The 20578-nt window shown below is 53.3% G+C and overlaps 1 protein-coding gene across 4 annotated transcripts in view; it reads right to left on the reverse strand.

Annotated features, from left to right (window-relative positions):
- RARB (retinoic acid receptor beta) overlaps positions 1-20578 on the reverse strand; it is a 568127-nt gene that overhangs the window by 9268 nt on the left and 538281 nt on the right. For all 4 annotated transcript variants that reach the window (XM_065947408.1, XM_065947412.1, XM_065947409.1 and 1 more), the window contains 2 exons: positions 18637-18797; positions 11881-12057 (listed from right to left, as the gene is read on the reverse strand). In XM_065947408.1, the coding sequence (XP_065803480.1) occupies positions 11881-12057; positions 18637-18797 (338 nt within the window). The remainder of the gene's footprint in view (positions 1-11880; positions 12058-18636; positions 18798-20578) is intronic.

The raw sequence follows: 20578 nt of genomic DNA on the forward strand, positions 1-20578 counted from the left end.
TCAAAAAGTGGAAAAAAGACCAAAATACACATTTCTCCAAAGAAGACATACAGATGGCTAACAAACACATGAAAAGATGCTCAACGTTGCTCGTTATTAGAGAAATGCAAATCAAAACTACAATGAGATATCACCTGACACTGGTCAGAATGACCATCATCAAAATGTTTACAAACAATAAATGCTGGAGAGGGTGTGGAGAAAAGGGAACGCTCTTGCACATTGGTGGGAATGTGAATTGATACAGCCACTATGGAAGACGTTATGGAGATTCCTTAAAAAAACTAGGAATAAAACCACCATATGACCCAGCAATCCCACTCCTAGGCATACACCCTGAGGAAACCAAAACTGAAGAAGACACACGTACCCCAATGTCCAGGGCAGCAGTGTTTAATACCAAGAACAGGGAAGCAACCAAGATGTCCATTGACAGGTGAGTGGATGAGGAAGCTGTAATACGTATACACCATAAAATGTTACTCAGCCATAAAAAGGAATGCATTTCAGTTCTGATGAGCTGGATGAACCTAGAGTCTGTTATACAGAGTGAAGTCAGTCACAGAGACAAAAACAAGTACCATATACTAATGCAAATATATAGAATCTAGAAAGACTATATTGATGACATTATCTGCAGGGCAGCAAAGGAAACACAGACATACAGACTTATGGACACGGTAGGCGGAAGGGAGGAGAGGGTGGGATGTATGAAGAGAATAACAAGGAATCTTACATTTCCGTATGTAAAATAGACAGCCAATGGGGACGTGCTAGATGACTCAGGGAACTCAAACGGGGGCTCTGTGTCAACCTAGAGGGGTGGGATGGGCAGGGATGTGGCAGGGAGGTTCGATGGGAGGGGACATATGTATACCTGTGACTGATTCATGTCAATGTTTGGCAGAAACCAACACAACTCTATAAAGCAATTAACCTTAAATTAAATAAAATACACTAAAAGGAATAAACAGCAGAATAACTGAGCAGAATGAATGAATAAACTGGAAGACTAAATGTTAAAAATCATTGCCGTGGAATAAAGAAAAAGGAATGAAATGAGGACAATCTAAGAGACCCCTGGGATAACACTAAATCCACCAACATTCTCATTATATGGGGCCCAGAAGGAGGAGACAGGAAGGACCTGAGAAAATATTTGAAGAGGTGATAGCTGGAAAATTTTGTAACACTGGAAAGGAAACAGTCACCCAAGTCCAGGCAGTGCAGAGCCTCGGTGAGGACAAACTCAAGGAGGAACAGGCCAAGACACATGGTGATCAAACTAAAAAAATGAAAAGACAGAAACAATATTAAAAGCAAAAAGGGGAAAGCAATAAGGTAACATACTAGGGAATCTCCATAAGATTATCAGTTTATTTTCCAGGAGAGTCTGTGCAGACCAGAAGTGGGTGGCATGAGATATTTAAGGTCATGAGAAGCAAGAAGCTACAACCAGAGATACTCTACCCAGCAAGACTCTCCTTCAGATTTGGCAGAGAAACGAAAAGCCTTACAGACACGCAAAAGGCTAAGAGCATCCAGCACTATCAAACCAGCTTTGTAACAATGCTAAAGGAACTGCTCTAAGCAGAAAATTAAACACTGCAACTAGAAATGTGAAAATCATGAATGGAGAAACTCACTGGTAAAGGCAAGCATACGGTACAGGTGGGAAATCACCCACACACAAAACATGACATCAGAACCAGCAATTGTGAGAGGAGGAGAGAACAAATGCAGGACGCTGGAAATGCACTGAAATTAAAAGACCAGCAACTTAAAACATCTGGCTTATATATAGACTTCAGTATCAAAACATCACGGTAACCATAAACCAAAACTATACAATAGATAAACACGTACAGAAAAGAAAATGCAATCCAAACACAACAATAAAGGTAGTCATCAAATCACAAAAGAAGAGAACCAAAGAGGTAGGGAAGAAAAAGACATACAAAAACAGATTAGCTCCAGATGGCAGAGTATAAGGACCTGAGCTAATTAATTCCCTTCTCACAACACCACTGAAGTCACAACTGATGAAAAATCATCATCATCAAAAAAACAAAAAAAACAACAACAAAAAAAATAAAGATAAAACAAAAACAAAAAAACAAAACAAAACAAAACAAAACCCCAAGATACTCCATGCCCAAAGACGGAGAAGCCACAATGAAATCGCAGGAGGGAGGAATCACAATAAAATCAAACCCCATACCCTCTGGGTGGGCAATGCACACGCTGGGCAACAGTCACACCACAAAAGCTCTCCCCCAGGCGTGAGTCCCGAGCCCCACGCAGGCGTCCCAGCCTGGAGGTCTGACGATGGAAGGAGGGGCCCCCAGAGAACCCGGCTTTGATGGCAAGCGGGTCTGACTGCAGGAATTCCACGTAAGTGGGGGAGACAGAGGCTCCACTCCTGAGGGGCACGTACGAGGACCTGTGCAGAGCGGGCCTCCTGAGCCTGGTCCTGCAGGGTCTCCTGGGGGGTGCGGAGGGCCCGTGTCAGGCTCACCGCAGAGACAGAGGCACCGGCAGCAGCAACTCTGGAAAGTGCCTGCTGGTGTGACTCCCCCTGAAGGCCGCCATCAGCCCCAGCATCCCACAGGGGCCAGAGCTGGGTCGCCTAAGGCCAAGCAACACGGGGTGGGAACATGGCCAATGCGTCAGCAGACAGGCTTCAGGCCTCCCTGAGCACAGTCCTCCCCCAAGAGGGACAAGAGCCAGCTCTACCCACTACTGGAGGCCCATCCGTCTGGGAGCCAGGACAAGCCTCCTAGCTTCAGCCACCAGGGGACAGACAACAGAAGCAAGAACGACAATTCTGCAGCCCATGGAACAGAAAATACAATCACAGAAAGTCAGACAAAATGAGACATCAAAGGAATCTTTCCAAATGAAGGAATGAGATGAAACCCCAGATGAAACGACTGCGTGAAGTAGGCAACCTGCTGTAAAAAGAACTCAGAACAACGTTAGTGAAGATGACCCACAATTTCAGAAAAAGGATGGAGGAAATATAGGAAAGGTGCAACATGTGTTTAACAGACAGCTAGAGGAACTGAAGAAAAAACAGAGTTAAACAATAACTGAAATGAAAAATACATTAGAAGGGATCAAAACCAGAATAAGTGAGGAAGAAGAACAGGTAAAGTAAACTGGACACAGAATGACGGAAATCACCATCACGAACAGAATAAAGAAAAGAGAACGTGAAAAGAGAGACCTCTGAACAACACTGACTGTACCAACATTCACACTACAGGGGTCTCAGTAGGAGGGGAGAGAGAACGGACCTGAGCAAGTATCTGAAGATATAATAGCTCAAAATATCTATAACATGAGAAAGGAAAGACTCAAATCCAGGAAGTACAGAGTCCCAGGCAGGATCAACACAAGGAGAAACATGTCGAGACCCACAGTAATCAAATCAGCAAAAATCAAAGACAAAGAAAAAACATTAAAAGCAACAAAGGAACAGTAACGAATAACACACAAAGGAACTCTGGTAAGGGTATCAGCAGATTTCTCAACAGAAACTCTGCAGGCCAGAGGGCGTGGCACAACATTTTTAAAGTGATAAATGGGAAGAACTACGACCAAGAATAACCTACCCAGCAAGGCGCTCATTCACATCTGAGGGAAAAATCAAATGATTTATAGACAAGGAAAAGCTAAGAGAATTCCACATTACCAAATCAGCTTTATAACAAATACTAAGTGGAAAAGAAAAGGCCAAAATGAGAAACATGAAAACTATGAACGGAAAAGCTCACCAGAGAAAGCAAACCCAGAGTAACAGGAAATCAGCCCCACACAACATATCAAACCAGTCACTGAGAAACGAGGCGAGCACAAACAGGATACTGCAAATGCATTTGAAATTAAAAGACCAGTGACGTAAAAAACACACAAATCTTGTTTATATCTAAGATGCTACATCAAAACCTCATGGTGAGACTTCCCTGGTGGTCCACTGGTTAGGAATCCATCTTGCAAGACGGGGACACAGGTCTGGTCCCTGGTAGTGGCAACCCACGTCAGCATCCTTGCCTGGAGAATCCCCACGGACAGAGGAGCCTGGTGGGCTACAGTCCACGGGGTCACAGAGTCAGACATGACTGATCAACTAAGTGCGTCATGGCACAGGGGAACTAAGCTCCTATGCTGTGGGGCAATGAAGCCACGCGATGCAAATACTGAGGGTGTGACCACGCCCACCGAGGGCCTGACCACGCCCACCGAGGGTCTGACCACGCCCACTGAGGGCCCGACCACGCCCACCGAGGGTCTGACCACGCCCACTGAGGGCGCGACCACGCCCACCGAGGGCCTGACCACGCCCACTGAGGGCATGACCACGCCCACTGAGCCCAAACGCCACAGCGAGTCTGGGGGCCACAGGGAGAGAGCCTGCCTGGGGCAATGCACAGCCCACGTGCTGTAGCTAACGTGATACAGCCGAACGACTCAATCAGATTTTTTTTCCTAAAAAGAAACTCGTGGTCATCGCAAACAGAAAGATCTACAACAGATACACTAAAAAGAAAAGGGAATCCAAACACAACACTGAAGTTAATCATCAAGTCACAAGAGAAGGGGCTCCCTAGGGGGAGAGTGGTTAAGAACTGACTGCCAAGGCAGGCAACACAGGGACGATGCCTGCTCCAGGAAGATTCCACACGCGTGGGTCACCTCAGCCCACGTGCCACAACCACTGAGTCTGCACTCTGGAGCCTTCAAGCCGCAAGTACTGAAGCCTGTGAGCACCGATGACTGAAGCCCGCGAGCCTGAGGGCCTGTGCTCGGGAACAAGACGCCCGTGCACTGCAGCCAGAGAGGGTCCTGTGCGTCACACCAGAGCACGCCTGAACGCAGCAGCAAAGACTGACAGCAGTTCAGTTCAGTCGCTCAGTCGTGTCTGACTCTGCGACCCCATGAACCACAGCACGCCAGGCCTCCCTGTCCATCACCAACTCCCGGAGTTTACCCAAACTCATGTCCACTGGGTTGGTGACACCATCCAACCATCTCATCCGCTGTTGTCCCCTTCTCCTCCTGCCTTCAATCTTTCCCAGCATCAGGGTCTTTTCCAATGAGTCAGCTCTTCACATGAGGTGGCCAAAGTATTGGAGTTTCAGCTTCAGCATCAGTCCTTCCAGTGACTATTTGGACTGATTTCCATTTGATCCATTTCAGCCAGTCTATGTCTCTTGGTTGGAGCACTTAGTTTACGAGACCCACTTCAAATATAGGAATATGTATTCCATGCAAATAGAAATCAAAAGAAAGCTGAAAGAGCAATACTCATATCAGACAAACAGACTTTCTTTATGCAAATTTATCTATTTGGCTGCTTCAGGTGTTAGTTGAAGCAGCTGGTTCAGTAGTTGCGGCCGTCAGGCTCAGCTGCTCTGCAGCAATGTGGGATCTTGGTTCCCCAACCACGGATCGAACCCACGTCCCCCACATTGCAAGGCAGATTCTTAACCACTGGACTGCCAGGGAAATCCTACGAATAGACTTTAAAGTAAAAACTTATAAGAGACAAAAAGAGACACTACATCATGATCACAAGGATCAACAAGAAAATATAACTGCAAATATATATCTACCACGGGAGCACATCAATATACAATGCAAATACTAAGAACCATAAAAGGGAAAACCAACAGTAACAGTAATACCGGGGACTTTAACACCTCAGTTTCATCAATGGACAGATCATCTAACAGCAAAATCAATAACAAAACACAGGCTTTAAATGACACTATTCATAGAGCATTTAATCCAGAATCAGCAAATACACATTCTTCTCAAGTGTGCAAGGAACATTCTCCAGAACAGATCACATGCTGGGCCACAAAGCAAACCTATGCAAATTCAAGAAAACCGAAAGCATATCAAGCATCTTCTCTGACCACAAGTCTATGAGATCAGAAACCAACTACAAGAAAAAAATACTGTGAAAAACACAAAAACCTGGAGGCTAAGCAACATGTTACTAAACAATGGACTGCTAGAGAAATCAGACAGGAAATCAAAAAATGTCTAGAGATGAGTGAAAATGAAAACATCACAACCCAAAAACCCTAGGGGATGCAGCAAAAACAGTTCTAAGAGGGAAGTTTACAGCAATACAAACCTACCTCAAGTAACAAACAAAAAAATACCCCTCAGACAACCTAATCTTATACTTAGAACAGTTAGAGAAAGAACAACAACAAAAACTCATTAGTTTTTGTTAGAAAAACATCATAGTTAGAAAAATATCAAAGTTAGAAAAACATCATAGAGCAAAGCAGAAAAAATAGAAATGAACAAAAAGACAGCAAAGGTCAATGAAGCCAAAAGCCATTTCTTTGAGAAAATAAAACCTGAAAAACCTTTAGCCACGTTCATCCAAAAAAAAAAAAAAAAAAAAAAAAAAAGATCAGAAATGAAAAAAGAGAAGTTACAATGCAGAGCAAAGAAACAGGACCATAAGAGATCATCACCACAAGCAACTACACACTGACAAAATTGACAATCTAGAGGAAACCGACAAACTCCAAGAAGAAAGGAAGACGGAAGGAAGAAGGAAGGAATAGAAAGTACGAACAGACCAACAAATCAGACGTCCTGAAATTGAAACTGTGATTTAAAAACTTCCGACAAACAAGAGTCTTGGACCAGATGGCTTCACAGGCAAATTCTATCAAATGTTAAGAGGAAAGTTAACCCCTCCCCTTCTGAAACTCTTCCCAAAAGTTTCAGAGGATAGAACACTGCCCAACTCACTCTACAAGGCTACCATCACCTTGATACCAAAGCCAGGTATGGTATCACAGAAAAGGAAAATTACAGACTGATATTCCTGGTGAACACAAGATACAAAAATCCTCAACAAAATGCCAGCAAACCGAATCCAACAATACTTTTAAAGGATCATATGCCATGGCAAGTGGGATTTATCATAGAGATGTAAGGATTTTTCAATATCTGCAAATCAATGTGATCACATTAACAACCTGAAGAATAAAAACCATATGATCATCTCAATAGATGCAGAGAAAGCTTTTGACAAAATGCAGCCCCATTTATGATCAAAAACTCTACAGAAAATGGACACAGAATTTTCTTCAACATAATAAAGACCATATACAACAAATGCATAACTATCGTCATACTCAATGGTGAAGAGCTGAAACCCTTTCCTCTACAATTGAGAACAAGAGAAGGAGGTCTACTCTTGCCACTTTTATTCAACATTTATGGAAGGTCTAGCCATGGCAATCAGAGAAGAAAAATAAAAGGAATTCACATTGGAAAAGAAGCTAACCTGTGTCACTGTTCACAGATGACGTGACACTATAAATAAAAAATCCTACGGTGGCTACCAGAAACCTAGCACTCATCAATACATGCAGTGAGGTGCGTGTACAAAAGATATACACAGAAATCTCTTGCATACTTACACACTAATAATGAAAGATCAGAAAGAGAAATTAGGGAAACAATCCCATTTAGCACTGCAACAAAAATGATAAAATACCTAGGAATAAACCTAGTATCTAAGGAGGCCAAAGACCCATATCCTGAAAAGTGTTAAGATGCTGATGAACAAAACCGATGATGATACACGGATAGAAAGACATAGCACATGCTTGGATTAGAGGAATCAAAATTGCCAAAATGAAACATACTATTCAAGGCAATCCACAGATTCAATACAATCCCTATTAAATTACCAATAGTATATTTCACAGAAGTAGAATAAAAAAAATCCCTAATAATCTGTACAGAAACACACAAAACCCAGAAGCCAAAGCAATCTTGAACAAGAAGAATGGGGCAGGAAGAATCAGGCCCATCTTCAGACCACATGACAGAGCTACAGTCGTCAAAAGCAGCATCTTCTGGCACAAGACAGAAGAAATAAAGATCAAGGGCACAGAATACAAAGCCCAGAAATAAACCATGCCCCATCATCAATCCATCATGAAAGGAGACAAGGCTACACAGTGTTGGAAAAACAGTCTCTTCAACAAATGGTGCAGAGAAACCTGAACAGTTACATGCGAAAAAAAAAGAAAAAAGAAATCAGATCATTCCTTAACACTATATGCAAAAATTAGTTCAAAATGCATTAGAGCCCTAAATCTGAGACTGGACACTTGAATCTCCTAGAGGAAAACACAGATAGAGCACTCTCTAATATAAAATTGCAACAGTATCTTTTTTGGATCCATCTCCCAGAATAATGGAAATAAAATGAAAACAAAGAAATAGCACCTACTCAAAAGCTTCTGCACAGCAAAGGAAACAATCACCAAAATGAAAAGACAACCCACAGACTGGGAGAAAATGTTTGCAAATGATGTGACTGACAAGGGAATAATCTCCCAAATTTAGCAACAGTTCAGGACGCTTAACAGCATCAAAACAAACAACCCACTCAACAAACGGGCAGAAGACCTAAACATCTCTCCAAAGAAGATGCACAGATGGCAAACAGGCACACGGAAAGATGTCTGACATTGCTATTAGAAAAATTCAAATTAAAACTACACTGAGATCTTAGTATCACCTCACACCAGCCAGTACGGCTCGCATCAAAAAAATCCACAAACAATAAATGCTGGGGAGGGTGCAGAGAGAAGGGAACCCTCCTCCACTGTTGGTGGGCATGTAAACTGGTGCACCCACTCTGGAGGACAGTGTGGAGGTTCTTTAAGAAACTAAAAACAGACCTGCCATATGATCTGGCAACCTCATTCCTGAGCGTATATCCAGAGAAAACCATAACTTGAAAAGATACATGCACCCTTATGTTCAAGGCAGCATTGTAACAGCCAAGATGTGGAAGCAACCTGTGTCCACTGAGGGATGGACAAGGATGTGGTCTGTGCGTTTACAATGGGATACTGATCAGCCACTTTAAAAAATGAAACAATGACATATGCAGGAGCACGGATGGACCTACAGACGGTCACACTGAGTAAAATGAGTCAGAGGGAGAAAAACGCCAGAGGGTCTCAGTTAAAAGTCCAATCTGAACTATGATGCAAAAGAACTTATTTACAGAACAGGGCCAGACTCACAGACTGTGGGGGGAAAGCCTTAGTTACCATGGGGGAAAGCAGAAGGGAGCGATGCATGAGGAGTCTGGGGGAACACGTGCACACTATGTATGATCAACAAGGATCTACTGTGGAGCGCAGGGAACTCCGCTCAGGGTTCGGTAATGACACACACAGGGAAGAAGGTGAGAAAAGCGCAGAGACGCATGAACACGTGCATTACTGAATCACTGCACCGTACACCTCAAACAACACTGCAAGTCAGCTGCTGTCGCTCAGCCGCGGTCGCTCTGCGGCCCCCTGGACGGCAGGCCCCAGGCTCCTCTCCTGGCGCTGCTCAAACTCACGTCCATTCAGTCGGTGATGCCATCCAACCATCTATGCTCCATGATAAAACATTTTTTAAAATCTAACAATATGTTTTAGTTAACCCAAGAGATCCAACATACTGTGTTAACAAGTTATCAACTTAAAGAATCATAAAGGAAATGCTTCATGTTACTAAGCGCTAAGTCTGAAACCAAGCTTCCTCGTAATCGCAGCTCTCAGACCGCGGCCTCCATGCCGTCCTCCATGCCGTCCTGGGAGCACAGCTCGAGACAGCGGCGTGGCCCCTGTCACACACACAGACACGGCGGGCTCACAGGCGACGCTGCTGCTGAGGAGGGCCTGAAGGCTAAAGGGAAGGAGCCAGGGTTTCCAGCAAGGACGGCTCGGTTCTCCCAACAGCCTCACTGCGGAGGAGTCACTGAGGACGCGAGTGTGAGCATCGCCAGGAGATGGGGCTGCCTCCAGCGGGTGCAGAGTCGGACAAGACTCAGCCACGGGGCCACAACAGCACAGAGCGCTGCTCCTCGTCGCCCCAGGCCCGCGGGCGGAGGCCTTCCTCACAGGGACCCGGGGACGGACAGGGAGCCGCTCCCCTCGGGAGCCCGTGTCCACTGAGTCCCGGGCAGAGGGACCAGGTCACGCAGGACCGCTCCTCCCTGGACGGACCCCCGAGCCACAAAGGGCGCTGGGCGTCACGGGGGCGTCCCCGCCATGGGGAGATGGCGGGGGGACGGGGGCCTTGGACCATCAGCCCACCCCAGCGCGACCTCCGCAGCCCGACCCGGGGGTGTCCGTCTGTCCCTCCGCCCGCAGCGCTCCCGGCTTCCGCAGGGCCTCCTCTCAACAGTCAGTGGGCCACGTCCTTACTCGAGAGATGCTCCCTGACACGGTGGTTTTCAGGATCTGGGTCTTTGCCACAAGTCTCGGACACGAGCGGTGCCAAGGGCCTCCTGAGTATCCCTGTCTGCCCGCCTCCTCCGCCCCTGCTAGAGCTCACCCCCGCCTACAGCACCCCAACACCACGCTGCACCCGAGAAGCCAGCAGAGCGCGATGGAAAACGGCCTGAGTTGGGCCCAGAGCCTGTAGCCGCAGCAGGCCTTGGCCCCGCTCCCCTCGTGGCCACTGGCCGAGCCCCGGGCCATTCCACCCACTGCCCAGGACCACATGACCCCGTGAAGGCCCTCCCGGGTGACCTCATGGCTGCCCTACACAAGGGTAAACTGAGGCCAGGAGAGGCCACGGAAAGCAGCTCCCGTCCCTCCTGACTCCACGGAGAAGGGCTGACGCGTGGGTCCCGGGAGGGAGCAGCCGGGCTCTGCGTCAGCGCCAGGTGGCACTCCCCCCGCCCCGGGGCCCCTCATGCCCTCCTGCCCTGAAGGTGGCGGGTGCGGGGATCACAAGTGTCACCCGGCACCCGGACAGAAGGGAGACCCGGGTGCCCAAAGCCTGGAGGCGCCAGGCCCGCGGGCGGCGCGGGGTCAGGACCCCAGTCCCCGGCCGCCTGGCTGCAGCTCAGACTCGCGGCGGGGTGGGGCCCACGTGACCCAGGGGCCCGCGGGGCTCCGTCCTTGGGGCCACACCCGAACGCCCCCCGCTCGCGCCCGGGAGCCTCAGGCCCGCACTGCCGTGCGCCCTTGGAGGCACGAGGAGCGCCCCGCCCAGCACACCCAGAAGACGGCCGGTCCCTGCGGCGCTCCGCATCAGGCGAGCTGGGCTTTACCAACTACAGGCCTCGGCGCAGGACAGGCAGCCCGGCTCAGACGTTTCACTGTCCCGAACGTTTCTAGGCTCATCCAAGACCCTCTGATTTCACGAGAAGGTACGACACACTCAGGATCCCTGAACCTGCAGGTTCCAGAGCAACTGTTCTCGCTCCTGAGATCCAACTTCCCTAGGAAGACACACACACACACACGCGCGCGTGTCCCGCATGACTGGATTGTCCGAGTCACACACACACACGCGCGTGTCCCGCACGACTGACCCGTCCGAGCCCTCCCTCCACCTCAGGAGAAGGAGAGTGTGTCTAATTACAGTAACTGGATTTGCTTGGCAGAACTGTTTATACCCGAGGCTATGAAAAGATGTAACACAAAGAATAATCGATGATTTCAAAGTACCTTGAAAGCTCACGCCACTCTCCCTGCGTCCAACTTCCTCCAGACACCCTGCACCCCCTGCACCAGGCGGGACACGCCCCTGCCACCTCCACAGCTTCCCTGCCCGAGGGCACCAGCCCGGCCAGCGCTGGGCAGAGGACGGGCGTGACGGGCCCTCACACCTCCAGGCCCCAGGAGCCACAGTGTGGGGCTGCGGGCCGCTTCCCAGGCCACCCAGAGAGGTTCACCACCCCAGGTGGTGCTGCCCAGCTCCGGGGGCGCCCCTGGCCATCAGGCAGCGGACCCAGAGCCCCGGGGGTGTCCTCAGAGGCACCCCGGCCCCTCCTCCCCACCCACCCCGACGGCGGGCGTGCAGCCCACCTACCAGGATGTCAAGGCAGGCGGCCTTCAGCAGGGTGATCTGGTCTGCGATGGTTAGGCCGGTGAAACCTGGCAGGCGTTTGGCAAACTCCACGATCTTAATAATGCACTTGGTGGCCAGTTCACTGAATTTGTCCCAGAGGCCCAGGTCCAACCGGACTCGATGGTCGGCGCTGGAATTCTACAGGGAGAGAAAATGCGGTCAGGGCTAGTTGTGGGAAGCCCGGCGGAAGGCAGGGGACCGAACACCGCTCCTACTAAACGCGCGGACAATTCCGTCTTCACCAGCCTCCCTCGGGGCTCGGGGGAGGGGGGGTGCATTGTTGGTAGTTGACAGTTTAGCTTAGATTCATCTTTTTTAAATGATCAGAATCTTATCCCCCAGACCAGTGGATAACCGAGTAGTGGAGAAGCTCTCTTTAACAATTACTCCTGCCAACAAATGAAGGGATGGGAGGCGGCGTCACCGCTTTGTAACTGATGAACCGACGGCTCCACTCGACCCGGAAAAGCCAGGGTGGCCACAGGCAGAGGGCCCTTCCTGGGGACACCGAGATGCCGCATCCGGCCTCGCCGGACCACACCAGGGTTTTAGAGTTTAGTCCAAGTCGATCTGCGTTTGGCTTCTATCACCCGCAACAGGAAAATGTCTAACTGATGTCGAGTTACGGGTTAAGATGGACTAGGGGTGAGAGTTTCACATTCCCCTCGCAGAGAGGTGTCAGGACCCGGGGAAGGGGTCCCGCCCCAAGGCCCCCAAAACCTCCTGCCTGGACCTTCCTCATTCCGCCCTGGCCTCCTCACAGTGAGTTCTTTAACCAAAGGCATCTGGGCCTCCTCTTAAAGCCTAAGTCACAGCGAGTCACAGTGCTGCTAACATGTCCCATCTCACCGAGGTTAGAAGGCCAAGTCCTCCCTGCGGCCTGCAAGGCCGTCCAGCTGACTCGCCTCCCCCAGATCCCTTCCGTCCCTGGGCAGAAGCACAGCGGGGCCGGCCTCAGGCTCTCTGCAGGGCCGCCCCTCCTGCTGGCCTGCCCTGCCCTGCCCCCGGGTGCACCCCTCGCCCCCAAGTCTGGCACGCCTGGGCTCCCCCAGCCACTCTGTGACAACCCCCGCAGGGGCCGCCTGTGCTCCCAGCCCTCAGCCCCGACACACCGCCCTGTCCCCAGGGGCCACGCCCTACATCGCTGAGTGAGGAGCTTCCCGAAGCCGATGCGAGGACGAGGCTGGCCAGGGAATGGGGGACCTGGCAGGCAGGGAGAGGCAAGGTCGAGGCTGGGGCTTGGGCCTGGACACCCAGGGACACACCTGAGCCCAGAGCGCTGGAGGCTCGGCTCACCGAGTCTGGACACGGAGCTCTGCTTGTGAAGGCGGTTGGAGCTGCAAGGGAGCCGTGCGTGAGGGTCGCTCGGAGCCCCGACGCAGGCAGAGGCCGCGGTCCCGCCCACCGTCCCAGCTGTCCCCGCAGACCTGGCGCACCCGGGCAGCGGGAGGGCTCTGCGTCCTTCCCGCGGCGCGCCCGGCGCTCTGTCTGGCTGTGGGGAGGTGACACGGGGGTGGGCGTGAGCAGGCGAGGCCCCCCACGACAGAGGGTCCGTCCCCGCCGCCGCGCCGGCATGGGGCAGAACATGGGCCTCCTTGGCCTCGGCCTCGCAGGAGGGACGCGGCCAGGTGCCAGCAAAGAGCGCAGAGCCATCCGAACAGCACGCGAGTCTCACTCACCACGACGCAGACCGAAGCGACGAGGCGGCTGGCAAAACACAACCAGCAGGTGTGTCCCTACTGGGGTGCTGGGCCCACAGCTTGCGGCCTGAACCCGGCCGTCAGTGCGAGCTCGGGGCGCTGATGGAGGCGGCTGGGGGGCACGGGGAGGGAGGGTGGGGGGACGGGCTCAGAGAAGCAGACACCTCGAGGGCAGGACCCAGCCCGCCCCGCGAGGGCCGAACGCACCCCCCAGGCCTCTGGGGCAGCGGCCCAGCCCCACCCGGACACGCAGGGAAACGGCCACTGCGGTTGCGCAAGGCGCCCCCTCCCCGCCGCCCGGCTCTCTGCTGCTCTGACTGGAGTTACTTCCAGAACAAGGCCTGGACGCGGAGGTGGGGTCGCGGGGACATCAAGCCCGTCTGCAGAAACTCTGAAAGGGAACACGGAGCTGAGGGTCCCGGGGGCGGCGAGGGCCTCTGGGGGCCCAGCGTCTCTGCCCTGAGAAGCCGAGGCCCTCCTGAGTTTCATCTGAAGCATGTTCCCGGCGTCCACGGTCACATTTCTAGCAGAGATGCTGCCTCCGGACCGGCCCCTTCTCGGGGCTTCCCGGGAGCCAGGCCCCTTCTCAGCACTGGACACATATGCCGTCCAACTCCCAGGACCGCTCACCTGGCGGGTGGATCGCCGCCCTCCTGCAGCCCTAAGGCCCAGTGAAGTGGGCTGCGATTTGCGGCCCCGGCCCGCCCCTCGGGGCACCGCAGTGCCTGGACTTTGTCTCTGGAAGCCTGTCTCCTGGTTGGAAACCCCAGAGGCTGGAAGATGCCAGGCCTGGCCAAGGCAAGGGCGTGACACGCTGCACCTCCCTGTGGGTCCAGAGACTCAGCGAAGCAGCAGTCGGGCACGTCCGTCCGCAGGAGGATGAGGTACAGAGACCCTGACACACACGCAGTGTGGTCCTCAGACCTGGGCGCTTCTGACAGCCCTGCCACTCTGGGGGCGGGGGAGGGCCCCCCAAGACGTCTGGCGAGAAGCAAGGGAGATGGGGCAGGATCTCTCTGAAGGCGAGGTTTCAGGGGTGCTCCTGGACCCCCCTTCTAAGATGCCTGGGCCGGGACGGGAGCCTGCAGGCGCCCTTCTGGCCGGCTGGGTGGTCTCAGCAATCAGGGGCCCTGCTGGAGGGCAGGGCGTGGGCACCAGCTGCAGGATGGAGCGAGACGGCCGCTCTTCCCGGGGATCCGGGGTGCTCTGCAATCCACGTGCGCTCCTTTCCAAGTGGACTAAGGGCTCCTCATGGCCCCACAGTGCCACTCCCCACACCCCCGAGCCCCGGGATGGCAGCCTGCGTGCCCAGGCTGGGCCCGCACCTCCTGGAGATCACCTCTGTCCCGCCCCGTGGAGCCAGGCCCGGGTGAGGCCGCACAGGTCCAGGGGGGAGCCCTGCCCACCTTGACTGTGTGTTGGAAAAGAGGGTTCGTGTCCCTCTTTAACCTCCTCAGCAGCCCCACGAGGCAGCCCCCACTCCAAGTCCCGAAACACAGATGAGTGGCGGGGCTCCAAGGTCACAGAGCTCCCCAGCAGCCCGGGCAAGGCTTGACCCTGGGCCTCGGAGGCCCTCAGACCTGGACGCCGCGGCGGTGCTCAGTAAGGAAGCAGAGCCAACCTCCGGGCACTGGGTTGCTTCCTCTTTGGAGGGCGGGTCATCCACCGCCTGCCCCCACAAGGACTCCTTCCTTACCTTGCTTTTGGGGGAGGGGTCAGAGGTCTCCCCAAGGAATGCAGCGCTGAGCCTGAGCTGAGCGCCTGCCCAGCCTGGGCGTGGAGGGTGGGGGCGAGGCTCCTGCCCTCCCCTCCCACAGCCTACTGGGCCCTGACTAGGATCCCAAAGTGAGAGTCACTCAGTTGTGTCCGACTCTCTGTGACCCCATGGACTACACAGTCCATGGAGTTCTCCAGGCCAGAATGCTGGACTGGGGAGCCTTTCCCTTCTCCAGGGGATCTTCCCAACCCAGGGATCGAACCCAGGTCTCCCACATTGCAGGTGGATTCTTTACCAGCTGAGTCACAGGGATGCCCGACTAGGGTCCCAAATCAACCCTAATTAGGGAAGAGGAAGAGCCACTCTTTCGAGGATCTGGAGATGGGCAGCTAGCTGCCTTTTTAACTCCTCTCCGCCTACTTCTGCCACAGGCGTCTGATGAGGGTGCCAGCCTGGCAAAGGTGCATGAAGTCCCCTCGCAGTGGGAGCCGTGGCCTGTAGAAAAGCTTTTTATAAAAAGAGCTCATCCCAGAACCAAGAGCCTTCAAATAATGTATCATGCCTGGTGTTACTTATTTACTTCTGAATTTTACTTATTTACTTCCAGAAAGGACTGGAAGTTGCTTAGAATAAAAAAAACAGCTAGACCCCACACTCTGGAGCGGCTTCTGCAAGGGGTCAGCCACACTCCCCACTAGATCCAAAGAGGCACGGAAAGGGGTGCTGGAGGCTCTCGGGGAGCCCCTGTCTGGGGCTGAGAACAGACCCTGAGACTAGGAATCGAACACAAGCTGCTCCTTTGAGCAGAAATTCCGGGAAGCGTAGGGGAGGCGAGGGCGGTGGGAGGGGGTTCCACCTTGCCGGGGAGCTGGTCATTCTCTGCCATCGGGTGGGGGTTGCTCCCAGGAGTGTCCACTGCCCCCAGCCCCCCATGTGTACCACACTCACCCCACAGCCGCACAAAGCCTTGAGGCGGGCGGTGGGCCTACCGCGTGAGCCCCCTTGCCTGGAAGCAGGTGGATCAGACCTCAGGCCCAAAGAGAATCCCAAAGGAGAGGCTCCCCAGGAGGAGGGAGGTGGGGAAGGGCCCAGAGAGGCCCACCTGAGTCCTGGTGTGCCGACCACAGGCGGGACCATCCTGAGGCGAGGTCTGGCCCCAGGCCACGTGCTCTAGAAAGGCAAGTGCCATCCGTACTTGTGTTTGCCTCGCCCTCCAGACCAGAGTGCCGCCACTTTACCTGATGACCAGGTGAGTCAGGGTCTGCAAGACAGACGAGGCCACCCTAAGACATCCCTGCCAGCAGAAGAGGGCTGGGGCCCTGATCGGACAGCAAGTGACCCCTCATCTGTCTCTGACTGCTTGACCTGGCTCAGAAGCTTCCACCTCCAGGAAGCTCTCCCTGCCGTGACGGCTCTCTTTTCTCTGTCTTCTGGAGCAAAAGGTCTGATTTATTCCTGGTTAACAGCCGCTCCTCCTACAGAGACACCCAGGGGCTCCTGCCTCCATCCTGCCTTGCCGCCCATCCTCCTGAGGTGCAGGGCACCGCCTGGGGTTAAAAGAGCTGCCTTGGAGTCAGACTGCCGTGTCTAAGGCCACTTGGTATCTATGGGACGTGGGGAAAGTGACTTACTCCTCTGAGACATGGGGGCCTTGGAAGGAACCAAAGAAATCACAAGGTGAGACACTCGGTATGGCCCTCGGCATGAACTAAATGCTCGGTGAGCATCGGCTGTTGTAACGACGACGGTAACCATGATAAAGATCCCTCATCACAAACCAGACTTCTCTCCACTGCTTACAGACTGAAACCCAAAAACGAGACAGAGTGAAGGCAAGTAACGAGCACACAGTCGCACCGCTGCTTGGTGGTTAAGCAGGATTTAAACCACATACACCTGGCGCCTGGTCCCTGATTCAGAGCATCACCCAGGTCTCTGGCCCTGCTTCCCCTCCCGGGCTGACCTCAAAGCTCCCAACGTTGCCCATCCTGCATGTGCCCTGGGTCGGACCCCGAGCTCAAGTGGGACTTGCGTACTAGGTCAGTAGCCAGGCCAGGTCAGCACCTTCACAGACGGGCCAGCATCTCTTCTCCCTGACACCAGGGCATGGGGTGCCGGGCCCAGGATGTCATCCTGGATCTTGCTACTCGAAGTGCATCTGTGGCCTTTGCTACTCAGGAGTGTGGTGTGCATAGCAGCGGCACCTGGGAGCCACACCCTGCTGAATTAGAACCTGCACTTTAAGGGCTCCAGGTGCTCTGTAAGCTGGCCCAGGGGGAAGCAGGCTCTCGGTTCCTTCTTGTCCGCAGGTCCGCCAGGGGACCTGTGTCCAAGTCCAGGGCCAGCTCTTCAGAATCTGGTGCCACTGACCACACAGCCTGCAGGCGCCTCACTCACTCTTTTTCTGGCACCATCATCACCTCTTATCTCTTATGACCTTTCATGCAATTCTTTTTCCAGCGCATCAGTTATCGAATCAGCAAAACTGCAACATTTGGAATTTTTACAAAAGAACCTGCATCTTAGGTGGGCAACGTGAACTTAAGAACCCAGAACGACATTCGAGTTACACTCACTCATTCTTGAGGGCCTATCACCTGCTACTCACTAGAAACACATTTACACGTCAGTGAACACGACACGCACAAACATCAGTTTGAAAAATCCAAACACCTGACGCCATCTCCCCCGGCACATCCAGAGCAGCCAACAACAGGCCTCCCGCCCCGTCTCCCCACCTCCCCCTTCTCTTCATTTCTGACCCAGCGAGCCAATGCCCGGGGAGGAGGCGGGGAGCGGAGGGCCTCGCGGGGCAGCCCCCCTTTGCTTTCCCAGGGCCCCTCCACCCTCGTCCTTCCTTCGGAGGCCTCGCTCCCCGCGGGCGGGCTCTCCCAGCTGGAAAGCCCTGCGCTCCCCGCGGCTGTCTGCCGAGGCCGCCGAGCACCCCTTGGCTCCCCTCGACCCCTCCGCCCAGGAAGAAGTCCCCGTGAGCAGGGGCCTCCGGGTGAGGACGGGTCCCACCTGTGCGTTGTGACTGTGAGGGAGGAAGCGCCCACTTGACGCAACCGCAGCTGAAATCCCCAGACTGGACGCGGTGGTGAAGCGCCCCCTTACCGAGCCGGGTCCCTCCAGCCGAGGGTCGGCGGGTGGGCGCACGTGCCTCCGCGTCCGTGCTAGTGCGGCTGCATGACAGGGCGAGGGCGCATGCGTGCAAGAGTATATGCAGGAGTCTGTGCCTGCGTGCGTCTGTGCGTGCGTGCGTCTGTGTGCGTGCGGCGCGGCGTGGGCGGGGCCTCTCACCGTGGTATACTTGCCCAGCTGGCAGAGCGAGGGGAAGGTTTCCTGGTGAGCCTTGCGGATCTTCTCGGTGAGGTCGTCCAGCTCGGCCGTCATCTCGTAGCTCTCCGGGCACTCCTGCTTCGAAGGCTCCTTCTTCTTCTTGTTCCTGTCATTCCTGACCGCTGCGGACGAGAGAGGAGACAGACAGCACGGTCACCAGAGGCCGGGCTGTGCCGCCGCGCGCTGCCCGGCGCGGGGCCGGGGAAGGCGGTCGGCACAGCACAGCGTCCCTGGTGAACGGGCGGCGGCCGGCGGAGAGTGGGCCGCCGGTTCCTGAGGAGAGCTCAGCTCACCCACAGGGCCGACGGCCTGTTTGTTTGGACGGAACCTCCCGTGTGCACTGGTTTCTCGAAGACTTTTTCCGGGCACGCTCCCCCCAGTTCCGGAGGCGGTGGCCCGAGGGGCGCGCCAGGAAAACCCCTCCTGCCTGGGACACACATCCCGGAATGGGGCCAGGGATTCCTAGCTAGGCCTTTCGGGTCACTTTTTTTGCTTTTCACTTTTCTGAATTAACTGGCAGTTTTGGAGAGACTCATCCTCAAGAGGATGGGATTTGGGGTTCTTGTCCCTTCATGTGTTCCTGCTTCGTTAACTTTATGTGTTAATTACATAGTCTTTTTTGGTGAAGTTTTAAAAAGTACTATCCATGTGTCAGGAGCCCTCGACCTGGGACGCTGCCCGTTCATTCATCCCTTACCTGCCCTGCAGCCCTTGTCGCCACGCCTTGTCTGGCAGCGGACCTCATGCAGCACAGCCTTGGCCTCTGCTCTGAGTGGTATCCCTACAGCAGAGCCTCTCTGACGGCTCAGAGCCAAGGGCCACTCAGAGCTCTGGCGAGGGTCTCCTGGGGAAGAAAACTAGGACCCAGGGAGGCAGATGGGAAACTCCCTCCATGCTGCCGAGGGACCCGGGGTTGCCAGGCTGGACACCACCTGCTGGGTCTGCTGCCACCCTGACCTGGGAGTCTGTGCTGCAGACGACCCAGGGCATAATCTGATCCTTCCTAAGAGGATTCAGCCTGGCCCTCCTTGAAAACCGCCAGGCGATCTGACAGCCAGCAGCTCCTCAGGTCGGGGTCTACACCGTGAGGACCCCAAAGCTGCCTGGGAGCTGAGGGCAGAGTGAAAGCAAGGCACCAGCATAGGGAGAGGAGAAAAAGTGGAAGGAAAGAAATGGGAAGGGCGGCAGGGAGATAGGGGAAAAGGGGGGCAGGTACTGAAAAACCTCAGATCTGTAAGAGCACCTCATGCCTGCGGTCAGGGGAGCACTCCTGAGTGCCTTCAGATCCTACTGGGAGCCCTGTCCACAGAATGTCGCTTGATCCCCTTGCCAGGTAGGCAGTTTTAAACCCATTTTACAGATGAGGAAACAGCCTTAGTCTAAGGTATGTGCCCATGACTACACAGCTGCAAAGTCCCTTCCTCTCTACTTGCTTGTTCCTAACAAAATACAAACATTTGAAAAAACTTCTCCAGGCGATTTTCTTTTCCAGGACTCTGAAATGTCACTGTTCTTTGGTCCAGAATGTTTCCAGGTCTAGGACAAGTAAGTAAAGACAGTTGGGGTATCTAAGCCTCACTGGAAGGCAGACCATGCGTGTGCCCAGACCACTCCCACAGGTGGCAGACACAGGGGAGGACAGTGTGGTTTAAAGCCGGGAGAGTGCAAAAGTGAAAAACCAATTCCTTTTAAAATTGCATCCAAAAAAAAAAAAAAAACCAAAGACACAAAACCCTTAGGAATAAACCTGACCAAGCTGACAAAAGACTTAAGTGCTAAGAACTATAAAACATTAATAAAGGAAATGAAAGATGATTCAAAGAAATGGAAAGATATCCCATGCTCTTGGATCAGAAGAATTAATATTGTTAAAATGGCTATGGCTATACTACCCAAAGCAATC

Source organism: Muntiacus reevesi, chromosome 10 (assembly GCF_963930625.1).
Source record: "Muntiacus reevesi chromosome 10, mMunRee1.1, whole genome shotgun sequence".
Taxonomy (NCBI): Eukaryota; Metazoa; Chordata; class Mammalia; order Artiodactyla; family Cervidae; genus Muntiacus; species Muntiacus reevesi.